At 41.1% G+C, this 12,870-nt stretch overlaps 1 protein-coding gene across 1 annotated transcript in view; it reads left to right on the plus strand.

Annotated features, from left to right (window-relative positions):
• The window catches only part of atp10a (ATPase phospholipid transporting 10A), a 54,957-nt gene extending 49,615 nt beyond the window's left edge, over positions 1-5,342 (plus strand). Inside the window, exons 20-21 of the mRNA XM_083767739.1 lie at positions 2,890-3,077; positions 3,636-5,342. Coding sequence (XP_083623865.1) covers positions 2,890-3,077; positions 3,636-4,275 — 828 coding nt within the window. The 3' untranslated portion in view covers positions 4,276-5,342. The remainder of the gene's footprint in view (positions 1-2,889; positions 3,078-3,635) is intronic.
• The last annotated feature ends 7,528 nt before the right edge of the window (positions 5,343-12,870 follow it).

Genomic DNA, 12,870 nt, shown 5'->3' on the forward strand with positions numbered 1-12,870 from the left:
TTAAATTTATGGCACCGCATTGGATTAGGGTCGGTTCCATTATGCTGCGGCTGTAAATGTTTTGCCTGTCAAGTTCTGTACATGAAAAATGTCCTTTTCGCTGACTGCCTTTCCTGGACACGATGGCCTCTTGTGGCAGAGACGGGCCCCATATTCACGGTGAACGGCATCGACTAAAAGTAAACATAGCCAAATGCCCGACTGGCAGGTACTTAATCGCCCCGGGCGCTCTGGAAAATAATGCGTGCGCTGGTAAATGGCTGTGAAAGTCAGTTAAGGGGATTTAAGGTGAGAACGGACCACACTCTCTCTCATCCTTGCACTGTGGGCTGTGTGCCTGTAATTAATTATGTGTCCCATCTTCAAATGTGTACTCTTGTACTTCTACACAGTAAAAATCTCAGTGTTAGTTTAACTCTGAGAGTGACCAAATGTAACCAAATGGACCAACTCTGAGTTACAAATTGATTAATTAGCACTGAGGATTTTACTTTGTAGTACTGTACATCTGTGAGGACCAGTGGTCAAGTACATTTACTTGAATACTTGGATATATTTATTTTTGTTGAGTATCTGTACTTAACTTGAGTAATTGTATATTTCAATAATACTTTCACTCTACATTTCAAAGATATAATTGTTACTTTTGACACTACATTTTTAGGTAGGGAAAACATATAAGAATAAATAAGAATTAATCACAAAACCCATTTAGACCCATTTAGAGGCTAATTCTAAAAACGCAAAGTTTTCTGAAAAAACTTCAATTTTGTATTAAAATAAATAAAACTCTACTGGAAACCCAAAACTATGACTTTTCAGGATTCAAATTAGAAAATACCAAATGCAGCCGATCAACAAGCTCAAAACAGGTCACTAAGTGACACGTTTCGAGCTTGTGGATCTGCAACTTTTTAGCTTTTTTGTGCCACTGTAGTATGAGCCTGAAGGGCTGTGAATTTACGAAAAAACTAAGTAAATGGAGATAAGAGGTGTCTGCCCGAGAACAACTACAATGTTAAATAAAATCATGTAGGCCTATCTATTCTATATCTATTGCAAAAACAAAATGTTAGACAGACGCTTTCCCGAATTGAAAGGTATAGCAACGTATAGACCTTCCAGCACTAAATGGGGAAAAGGGAGTTGTTCACCCCAAAATACATACTTTCTATCAATTACACACCCCATAAAGCCTTGAATTCATGGAGATTTTTTGGGTCTCTTTTCTAAGCCAATAATTTTACTGTAAAGGCATGGTAACGACATTGTAGCTTTGACATAAAATAACGGGGTCATAACCCAGTATTGGATTACCTACTGTACCTCAAGCAAGTTTCAAGTCTATGCATGTTGATTTTGGCTTCCTCGGAAATCTAATGAACGACGGTATGCTCTCAATGGGCTAAACATAACACTCTTATTTATTTAACCAGGATAGTCAAATTATTTTGCTAATAACATGGACGGCAGGATAATTAAAACAGAAGACAGAAATTAAGACAGAAAACACACAAAGACAAATTAAAATGAATCCCATTTCAAACAAGATGTTTGAAGAACAGACCAATTAAAAACATTGACATATTCATGAATATCAATAATTAGTTTTGATATGTGGATATTGGATATGGCCTTTAAGAAATTGAGGAATTAGGTTTAAAGATTATATATTATTTTAAGGATAGTTTTTTTTTTTTATAGTTTTACCATTATTAGTGAGTCTTGTGTTTAAAGATATGGATGTTTGGTCCAATGAATCAGCAGCTAACAAAAACAAAAAGCCACCAGCACAACATTCAACATAAGAATGTCAGATCACTATCAGGGTCAGAGCTAATGCCCATGCATCAATATCACTAATAGCAAGGGTGGAAATGACAACTGTTGTTACTGTAATTGTATATCCTTTTACAAAAATCTGTTCTACTTTAACCACTTAAACCCAATATACTTCCCCCAGGGGTCTATACTTTGTCTTGTCCTTTATTCTCTTTACACCAAATTTCTTCATGGTAAATTGTCGGTCTACAAGCTCACATAGCATTGCAACACCCCAGTTTTGAGAGAACTTGAGACACTAGAGACAGTTAATGCGGCAAAGTAATTTTAAATATTTTGTGGAGGAAAGAATGTAAAGGGAGATCAATATGCAGACTCAGAAATGTTTGTGGTGCTGGGAGTAAATCCCTACGCAAGATCGTTTACACAAAATAAAAAATGTGCATACTCCTACACCCACATTTCTGTTATTTATCAAGGTTTCTGTCCTTCATGTCCTGATTTAATGCTTTGGCCGAAACATTGACAAATAAAACAGAAAAGTGTCTGGGAGTATGCAGTATTTCTTTATTTACTTTTTTTCTTCTTGCAGCGTAGTGTACAGTTATATAGTTCTGTTCAAGTCAGGAGGGTAGCCCAAGCCAATTTACATTTGCTTTGAACCTCTTTTCCGTTGTCAGGCAATCTTTGAGAAAGCTTTCTTATAGAAAAGATACACATTAGAGAGCATCAGTGAGGGATTGGTTTGTACTAGGTTGGATTCATATTACTATACTAACTAAAAGCTGTATTGAAATATTACGCACAGTATGTAACTTTGTGAAAAAAATTAAAAAGGAAGTAAGCTAATCAAAATTAAAAAAAGATCGTAATGAAGATTTCCTCGTCGCGATGAAGTCTGAACAGCCAACTGATTTCCAAATGGACAAATTAAATTTGTTTATGTCACCAGGAACGGATTTGACTGATCAGGATTTCTTTGAAAGGGCTGCGATTGACCTCCCACCCAAGCTCGACTAGGAAGTTACAATACAGCAGGGAGATCCAAAGCAGCTGCTCTACCTCGTGAGCCACTGTTCTCAATACCCTCTGTCTTTCCCCCTGCAGACCTGGATGAACTGGTTGTCTATCTGCTTTAGCATAGCCCTGTTCTTCACGGTGGCTCTGTGTTACAACGCCTCCTGTCCCACCTGCTACTCCCCCTCCAACCCCTACTGGACCATGCAGAGGCTGCTGCAGGACCCCATCTTCTACCTGCTCTGTATCATCACGCCAGCCGTGGCCCTGCTGCCCAGGTGAACGTCAAAGGGTGCTTGTTGTGTGTGGATGAGGCCTGAGTTATACTTTTATAACTCACTTATCAGTGGTTTTAATAACGTTTTATTTTCAAGGACCACGGAACTCTGTAACTCGGAGAAGGTACAAATGGAACCAAGTTGGACCCCGTTTGGTTCCATTTATATGCTATCAGAGTTACAGACATAAGGGTTCATTTGGTTCCTAACTTTGAGAAGCACTGACGTATAACCTTTCAGTGTGTGACAACAGCGCCCAACCAAATGTAAATCTGGCATAAGGTGCGCAATATCCCCCGCAGCGAAGGTTGTGTTGTTTAATCTAGTGCGTTATCTGTTAATGGCTATTTACAGTAGACCATCAAGAGGTTGTGCAGATGCATGAATACACAAACACAAGCATCCTCATCTCGGAACAGTTCAAGCCTTTTTTTTTCTTTTTTTTTCTTTTTTTTACTGCCAAGTTTTGTCTGTTATAGATACCAGATGCCTTTCATGTTCCTCCCCGGGCTCCTCTATGAAGCACGGCTTCATGTCTGCTCCTTCTTTATCTTGCAGATATTTCTACAGGGCGTGCCAAGGCACACTGTTCCCTAGCCCCGTCCAGGTCGGTAGGCAGCTGGATAAACTCCCTGGCGAAATTCGCAGGAATATCCTCAGCCTGAGCAGTGTCAAGGTCGGGTCGCCGCTCGGCCCGAAGCCTCCTTTCCTGTCCTTCTCCAGGCCTTTCCCTAAAGACTGTAGTCAGAAAGAATCCAAAGTTGCACCAACCAGCTGCTCCCCCGGCAGCTGGTCACCGCTCTTAAGGGCCAGCGACGTCGGGGAGGCCCATTCCAAGGGACAGAGGAACCCACCGGGGTTCGCAGACAGTAAGAAGGGCCTCTCGGATCCCTTCACGTTAGCCGCTACAGAAGCGGACACTCTTCCTTTTACCAAAGAGGCTCCTCGGCCGCAGGCGCCTCCGGCCGAGGACCCTGACAGGACTCTAGACCTCTCGGATCTGAGCCTGTCCAATTGGATCACCTCGACTCCACTGCCCGCACAGAAAGACAGTGTTCAGCTGACGCTGCCCCCTACCGGGGGGGCCCAGTGGGTCACCTACAAGAGGAACGTGGAGGCCGATGGCGCTGTTTTGCCCAGGTCAGAGGGACGTGTGCCAAACTGTTCCGAAGAACAATCGCGCCAAACCACCTTATGATGTATTATAAACATGTTACTCTGCCTCCAATTTGCACGATAGTTTTTATAAATTTTTATTATATATTTTTTCTTTTCTTATTTTTTTGCTTTGAGAGAATTGTTTTATAAAAAATACAAAATAGGTACTTATGTTTTAGCTAAAGTTAAAAAATATATATATTTCTGAGAGATCGGAGATGGAAGAACTGGATTATCTCTTCTTTAAAAAAAACACTAAAATAAACTCTGGAAGACCTTTTATTTGGAAAAAATGTATCTCAGTACTTGAGCAATGTTTGTTTTTATTTGTGCAGATCGCAGACATTCCATTAACCGGGTTATTTGGGCAGTTGAGTGTATACATTCTCTCTAATATGATAAGGTACTGTCCACATTCTTTCAGCTACTATGCCTGTAAATCCACTCTGACTTGTGTCAAACGCCCTATTTGGCCTTGAACAGGTACAGTATGAGTGGGCCTGAGGAGCGTTTTATTGGTTTTCTCATATACCTCCAGAATCGTCCTTCTCTCTGAACGTCAGGATTGCCATGCAAACACGTTCTACAGTGCCTACTTGTACAGTTACAGTACCTACTTGAATCTATGGCTTGATTTGTATTTGATTGCACGCCGGTGTCTCGCAACCAAAACAATGTCCAGTCTACGTAGTGGTGCACCGCGTTGTGAACTCACAGATCGGCTATTTTTGTTTGGCACTGGTGCGCAACAAAGTATAACGGGGCCTTATCTCGACATGGATTATCACAACATTTCAGATCATTATTTCTCAGTCTCATTGCTGGATTTTAAATTCAAATATACTTTTGATAAGTTTATTAAAGCTGTTCTGTATTTCAGTACATTTCAGTGGCTACATAAGCTATGGACTAGCTATACATATCGTCGTATCATGAGTACAGTAAACTAAAGGAAGTTACATTTCACAGCAATTAACTAAGGTCTTAAGGTGTAATATCATGAGAAATCGGCATCAAACGCCTAAAGACATTGATTGTGTGTGTGTGTGTGTGTGTGTGTGTGTGTGTGTGTGTGTGTGTGTGTGTGTGTGTGTGTGTGTGTGTGTGTGTGTGTGTGTGTGTGTGTGTGTGTGTGTGTGTGTGTGTGTGTGTGTGTGTGTGTGTGTGTGTGTGAGAGAGAGAGAGAGAGACTGTGTGTGTGCGCGCATGCTAATTAAGCCGTTCATGTCATGCTGATAATGATTAACCATGTGAACCACAAAACTAATTCAACAAACCAAAAAACTTTGCCTCCATGCTGTCAGACAAAACTGACTCGGTTCACTCTCCAATTCCAGTATGTTGTAAGTCAGTCAATTGTTTACTATTGTCCATTGCTGTTAAGCTGTAATGCAGAGCTCATTGGTTGATGTCAATATCAAGCTCTTGTCAAAAATGCTCAAACGCTTTAAGATGCATGTTTTGCACTATGAAGCATTGATTCAGAGCTGCCAGTGAGTGTTGAAGTTGCTGTTGACATGTTTCGTAGGGAGATATTTTGTGCTCATTGATGCAGTATTTAAACCAATTTAAAAAGTGCATCACAAGTAGGGCTGGGCAATTGTGACAAAATATTACACAATATATTTTTTACCAAATACCTCCATGCTCCATCGATATTGTGATTGCTAATATTGTATTGTGACAATAATATAGATTGTTTCTTGGTGGGCAAAAAACGCCCATCTACAGGCTCACACCATGTCACGTGAGCTTGTTAAAGGTGTTCTGGGGGTTAAAATTCATAGGGCTAGTTGTCCGGTTAGTGAGCTTGTAAAAAAGTATAAAATAAGGTTTAAGTGATTAAAACCATGAAAAAAAACAACACACATGCCATATTACAATATTATGATATCCAAGATCCCAGACGATATTTAATGTAATATCACGTTATTGATATATTGCCCCGTCCTAATCGTGGGTACTTTTGCAGACCTCACCGTAATCAAACGCTACATGGAGAATTGGCATCACATGCTACCCTTTTTTCTATTTTCCAAAGAATTTACAGCAGCACCTTGAATATGTTTTTTGTAAAGTATACCTTTTACCAAAGATCATTTATATATTATATATATATAGTTGTATTTCAGTTTTCTTTTATACAAATATTTTCTAAGCAACAGCAAAGTGCCTTAACACTGGATAAGATACTACAAATGGAAGAGTTTGCCTTCGAGAGAGATATTGTTCATTTAAATGATAATAGGGCGTCATTGCTCACCAAGGAGCAACTTTTGTGTTTGTAGAAGATATTTATGAGACATTATGTATGGTTAAGCCTGATAATGCCTTGGCAACAACGTGTTCTGCCTTAAAATGATGTTGAGCGTGTTTTTATGCGTCAATGCCTTTCTTTCTTGCACAATACCGTCACCAACGCATAAATCAGGCTTGACTTTTCTTTTCAGTCAATTTCCGGTCCATCTTCTTGCTTTTATCTATTCAGATCATACTGTGTGGTCCATTCTCTGTCGTTGTGTTTTGCCTGTGCCTTGCCTTGCCTTAGCTTGGCATCCAGTTTGCCAGAAGAAATGGGTTCATCCTTCTAATGCATTCCATTTTAGCCACTTTACATGAAGAGACATTCCTCAATTAAACATCTCTGGGCTTTCTCAGTTACAACATAGGCCTCCAGTAGAGTACCGCTTGTTCTGTTTTTTAACGATTGTGTCTGTCTTACTTCACAATGGTTCACTTTTCAAGCTGCTTGCCGCCTTTGGATGATGCGTTGTCAGTCTCATTTAAGGCTCTTGTACATATGTCTTGAATAAATTCCAGCTTAACAGCACAAAAGAGGATTTCATTGTGTGTTCAATTCAAATATATACTTTTGATATGTTTATAGCTGTTCTGTAGCTATTTAAACAGGAAAGACAACAACCGTAACAAAAACAAAATCATTTGATAAATGAATTGTTTTTACATCATGGATTTGTATAGCTCATCAATGAGCTTACAGTGTGCTCTGATGGCTCAACCAGACGGTGCATGATCATAACTTCCGGGAGTTGAATCAGGATTACATGTCACTGTCATGCCCTACTGTATATAATACTCTGTTATCTCTGTACACAGGTATGTGGTGAGTTTAGGCTTGACTCTGGCAAAAGGACGCCCCTGCCATTCATAGTCCCACGAGAAGTCTCTCTGCCATTCAACATGAAGGTGACTCATGACTAATTTGGAATTACGCAAGCTCAGGTCTGTAGCTGGCCACCTTGGGGAGTGTGTATAGTGTCAAGGCCGAAACATCCCAAGAACCAAGGGTACACTACCGATGATGCGTCCTAAATTACAACCCTAATAGTCCGGCAGACGACAGGCTTCTTTTGTTTAAAGTGGGAAATTTGGTATAGGGCCTATAGTCTTTTTTTATTGGCCTAAAATATTGTCTATATATACATACATTCGTGAATCCACTTGATGACCGTCTGTCGGTATTGAGCAATTTATTTTATAGGGGTTTATATGTGATTCTACCATTAACATCCTATATAAGGCAAGATTTTCTAATCGTTGCTTCCAGTCATCCCAGTTCTCCATACATCTGTCCAGTTCGTTGGTGCTTTGCACTCCTGTGGTCTTCCTCCGACCCGCCACTACTATGTAACTTAGCCTACTAACTGTGAAACTTCATTGTATGGTTTGAAAACAGGAGTTTTGTTTTGTTAAGTTCAAGTTTGACTGCTTTGTTATTGTCTTTTATTTTGCTCCAAGAGCCATTGTAGATATCTCTGCAGTCTGCTGTCCGGAGGAAACCTCATAACTCCAAAATGTTCATTTTTCAGGAAATTAAAAATATACATTTTTAAGGAAATGAATAAAACCTTATATTTTTTTAACGATGCAATACTGCCTCATCAAAGTTGGTGTTGTGACATTAGATATTGTCAATTACTTGCATGAGAAGGAGAGAGGTGGTGGAGTTAGCCGTTTTGTTTTATTGCATTCTTGCATTCTGTGAATGATCTATCCAGACGGGCCTGTCTCGAAGTCAGTTGATTGAACAGGAAATTTCAGATCCCCAGGCTCACTTAAGAGGGAACAGCTGGGAGCATGCCCTCTGGATATAAATGTTTCTACCCAGCTGAGGTCAGGGCAGGGTATCATCTGCCCCTGTGGAGCCCTGAGCACTGAGAGGAAGTCCATAATTAACAATTCTACAGCCAGGACTGGACACATCACTCATATAATTTATGTAAGGTATAGTTATTGCCAATGTGTTCAGTCGTTAACATTGATAAATGTCAACTGGTCATATAATTGATCGGGGTGTAGAATTTTCCTCTGCATTTTGGAATTAGTGTGCACAAAATATGTACTGTAGTAAATATATATTATAATTTATATGTGTACTATATCTGTCTGACTGTCTCCCAATCCCAAGGCACATCTGGACGTGTGCCAGTGTGCCTCTGCCCACCGTTTGTTGACTGCTATAGAGTTTAAGGCAATACTTTCCATGCCTCTGCAAACAGAGGTGTTTCTCAGTATTAATGACTTTATGTAGGCCTATAAGGGATTAGACTGTTGTGATAGGAGTGGCCAGAGGCGTTTGTCCCTACTAGATGTGTGTCTGAGACGGCATAGCGTGATTAAACTGATGGATCTGAAATAAACATTGACGAATGCAGACTTGTTTCCCAGCTAATGTAAATTTACTTTCTCAACTGTTCACATTTGGCCTCTAAATGTCACTTTAGCTAATTACTGTACATTTTTCCATGCTGCCACCGCTTAGTTTCAAAATGTTAATGAACACAAAGTTTCTGCTGTTTGGTTGGAAATTTTGTAGAGCTTGATGCCTTTTTTGAATCCATGAAGATAGAATATTTGATGCTCCATGCATGGTTCAAGGTTGTCTGCACTGCCACCAAGCTTCACTCTCCATCTCTGCTGTGCTGTGGTGTGGATATGTACTTTATGCTGGTGGGTGTTTTACAAACACATGCACATTACCCCTTTAAGTATCAGTGTGTTGAATTCTGTTTGAAATACTCCTTAAATAATCCTTAAAATAACTTCTCCTAAAGTTTAACTGCTAGACAAGATATGCGCCTACCTCACTGTAAAGTTCGATCTGTGTACAGTAGCCTATGTGTAGTGAAGGCTTCGAGGTTCCACAACATATTTGAATATTGAACCAGGAATTGCAGTGTCTTGAGTGTACAGGGTTTGATGAGGGCCCAGGTAGCTTTCGGGCCTGTTGAGAACTTCGGGCCTGTCCACCACTAAAACTTTGGGGCAGGCCCGTCTAGAGTTTAAATGGACAGGTATCAGTCAAAAGGGAGACAAAGAGCAAGGATGGATAAGAAAGGATCAACATATGGTTGTCAGAACAGGTCAGCTCCATATATGGAGATCTAAGGGTTTGAGATTTGCGGTCAGATGTAGAGTTGCTGGCCAATATTGATGACATCAGGGATCTCCATATATGGATTTATATGGGACCTCCATCCCTGATGATGTAACGTGATGTCACGAGTCATGCCTGGGGTGACCATAGAGCTATAAAGGATAGAGACCGAACCGCAGCGTTAGCCCCTACCCCCCCACAATTCATTTCAGTGGAAGTTGCTCAGTGGCGTTTTGAAGCACCCGGAAGACTGCCGGAAGTATAATTATAACTCAAAGGCTCGAGCGAGCGGAGGTTTAGCCCCGAACCTCAATTTTGAGGTCCGGGCTTACGCACGTGAAGTCATGAACGTCCGTCCACCTCCATGAAAGTGCTGCAATTCCACATTTCGCCAGTAGGTAGTGGCATCTTCAACGTTGGGTAGCCTTACTGGGGGCTTGGGGTGACTAACTAACTACAGTAACTGACTGACGGGAAATGTACATTTTCATAGTAAATGCGACTTGCGGTCGCAATTAAATACCTACATCTTCATAGTAAATGCGACCTGCGGTCTCAATTAAATATATGTCACTAACTGTTAGGGCTGCTCCTTATAGCATTGATATCAGAAAGACTGATGTATCTACAAATAAGTGTGACCAAAAAAATCAAAGTCAATGTCTGGATAAATTAATTAGCATAAAATAACCTTGAACAGAGCCAAAGTAGAAGGTGGGGTGGCTTGCATACATGACACAGCCAGCTCTTAAAGTGAATAGCTGTCACTTGCAGAGTAGTCTCTTGAGACAGACTGTTACACACACACACACACACACACACACACACACAATCACACAATCACAAATGTTTCGCCTTTCCCTTTGCAGTCGTGTAAGATTTATCCTGGAAATCAAATTAGCTTAACCTATCTAGCTTGCTGCTTAGAAATACAAAAATTTAGTTTAAATGTTTGTGGGCGTACATTTCATGCGGTAGCACTACTCTCTACTCTGAATATCGTGGAAGACATGAGAGACTATTGGCAAAGCAAATCTGTGTTATACAAGAAACATACTGTAAAAAAGAGATGCAAGGTCATACGTATACGACTATACGTAGGCTATGCAAGGTCATGAATCGTGCCTATAAGGGCCGATTCATACTCCTATTTTAGAGCCGAATAAAAGTCGGTTCGGCTCTATAGAGCCTACAATGTGACGTCATTTGAGTTTCGGGGGGGCGGGTACCGTCCTAAATTCGACTCTTCGGTGCTACTGAAAATTTCTGACGAGCCGAAATCATTTCGGCACTACAGCGGTAAAATAGGCGTATGAATTGGCCCTAAGGGCCGATTCATACTCCTATTTTACCGCTGTTTTGGCGCTGTAGTGCCGAAATGATTTCGGCTCGTCAGAAATTTTCAGTAGCACCGAAGAGCCGACTTTAGGACGGTACCCGCCCCCCCGAATCTCAAATGACGTCAAATTGTAGGCTCTACAGCGCCGAACCGACTTTTATTCGGCTCTAAAATAGGAGTATGAATCGGCCCTAACACTAGCACATTTGATATGGCAGAAAAGACTCTTCTCCTTCTTGTTCCCAACCATGCAGAGTCCATTTTGAACTCTCTCACAGCCAGACCTTTCTCCTGGCTTCCATGAGTTCATTATCGTTGTCCATTTCTGCTTTCCTGGGAAAATTGGTCCTGGGTCTCCAAAACCAAGTGCCCAATTCTCATACACTGCGCACAAACGTAGTGGATGTGAGCAGCCGGCCCTTCTAAGCCAGATTTATACTTTGTCGTGCAATGGTGTTGCGCACCTAAGATAGCCGATCTACAAGCTCTCACTGCATCGACAACGCCTTGGGAGCTTGTAAAATCAGCTATTTTCGGCAGGTCGACGCCGTCATGCGACGCTGCATAAACCAAGCATTAGAAGATGGATGATCTTTGGCCTGTTGTTGCAGCAGTTTGTCTTTGCCTGGTGTGCTTAGCATCTGTGGTCCCTTGCCAGGAGGAGAAGTTATTAATGCTTCTTTTCAGGCATGATGAGGGGAAAGGGACACGGATAGAGACGCTGCTCTGCTGATGCTGCCTTTACGCAGCCACTGGCATGGGGCGGCCAAATTACTGACCGTCGCTGCACTTTTTACAAACCAGTGGCAGTTCCTCATCTTTCAAGAGATAATGATGACTCCTCTGCCCTCACAGTGCTGCTCCCTTCATCTCTTTCAAAGCCCAAGATTGATCAGCTGCATTTCCTTTTTTCCTTTTACTTTTGTGCCGTTATTTTTTCAGCCCGATTGGCCGTGCAAAAAAAATGTAACTGTTTTTTATTATCATTATTCCAATTTTTTTTGTTTTTAAGTATTATAATAACTGAATACATAACTCGAATGGTGCGACTGCTCAGACTGCTGTGACCGCAGCAGTGGCTTCGCACCACTGAGGGCATTTGCTGCAGCTAACACCTCGCTCTGGCCACATTGCAGGGTTCAAGCGGCCTGGTGCTGATGGCAACCGTCTGCCTTGCAATGTTGAGATGCAATGTATCAGTAATATTTCTTCACAATTGGGTTGTCTTTTTTTGTTTGTTTCTCTTCTAGCAAACGACAGCTTTTGTGGGTCCAATGTGCGCTCTCCTCGGTGAGCGCACGCAAAAGAGCTGAAATGAGCTAAATTAATTTCTTGTCATAAACCTGTCAAATCTCTTGATGTAAGACATGAGTAATATGATTGAAAGGCTTCCTTCCCGGGGATGAATGGCGCACACTCCTTTTCAATCTGCACCCATTGATCTGATTGCTTTTGTGAAGACCTGCAGCCTCCAGACACAGATGAGACTGATCGTGGCATAGTTAATGGAAGTAATTTGCATGTTGTCATATAAGGGACTCATTGGCCTCAGTGGCTCGGTCATTAATATTGTCCTGACCTGCTTTCATGGCCCATCCTTTTATAACAGGCTGAAATCAGGACATTTTCAATTTCCTAAGCTGCCTCATAAATAGTGAGCCTCAATGCTGCTGGCTGACAGGCTAGGTTATAGGAATAGTTTATGTGTTTTTAACTCCTTGCTGCCTCTCAGCCGACTTTCAACCTAGCTGGTTTCCTTATTTTTAGATTATCTGGGTATATTCCTTATTTAAAAAAATATATATATATATATTTATTCACTTTTTGCCTTTATTGATAGATCAAAGTAGATTGACAGGAAATGGGGAGGAAGACACGCAGCAAAGGTCATCGGGATC

Source organism: Protomyctophum parallelum (assembly GCF_964188405.1).
Source record: "Protomyctophum parallelum genome assembly, chromosome: 6".
NCBI lineage: Eukaryota > Metazoa > Chordata > Actinopteri > Myctophiformes > Myctophidae > Protomyctophum > Protomyctophum parallelum.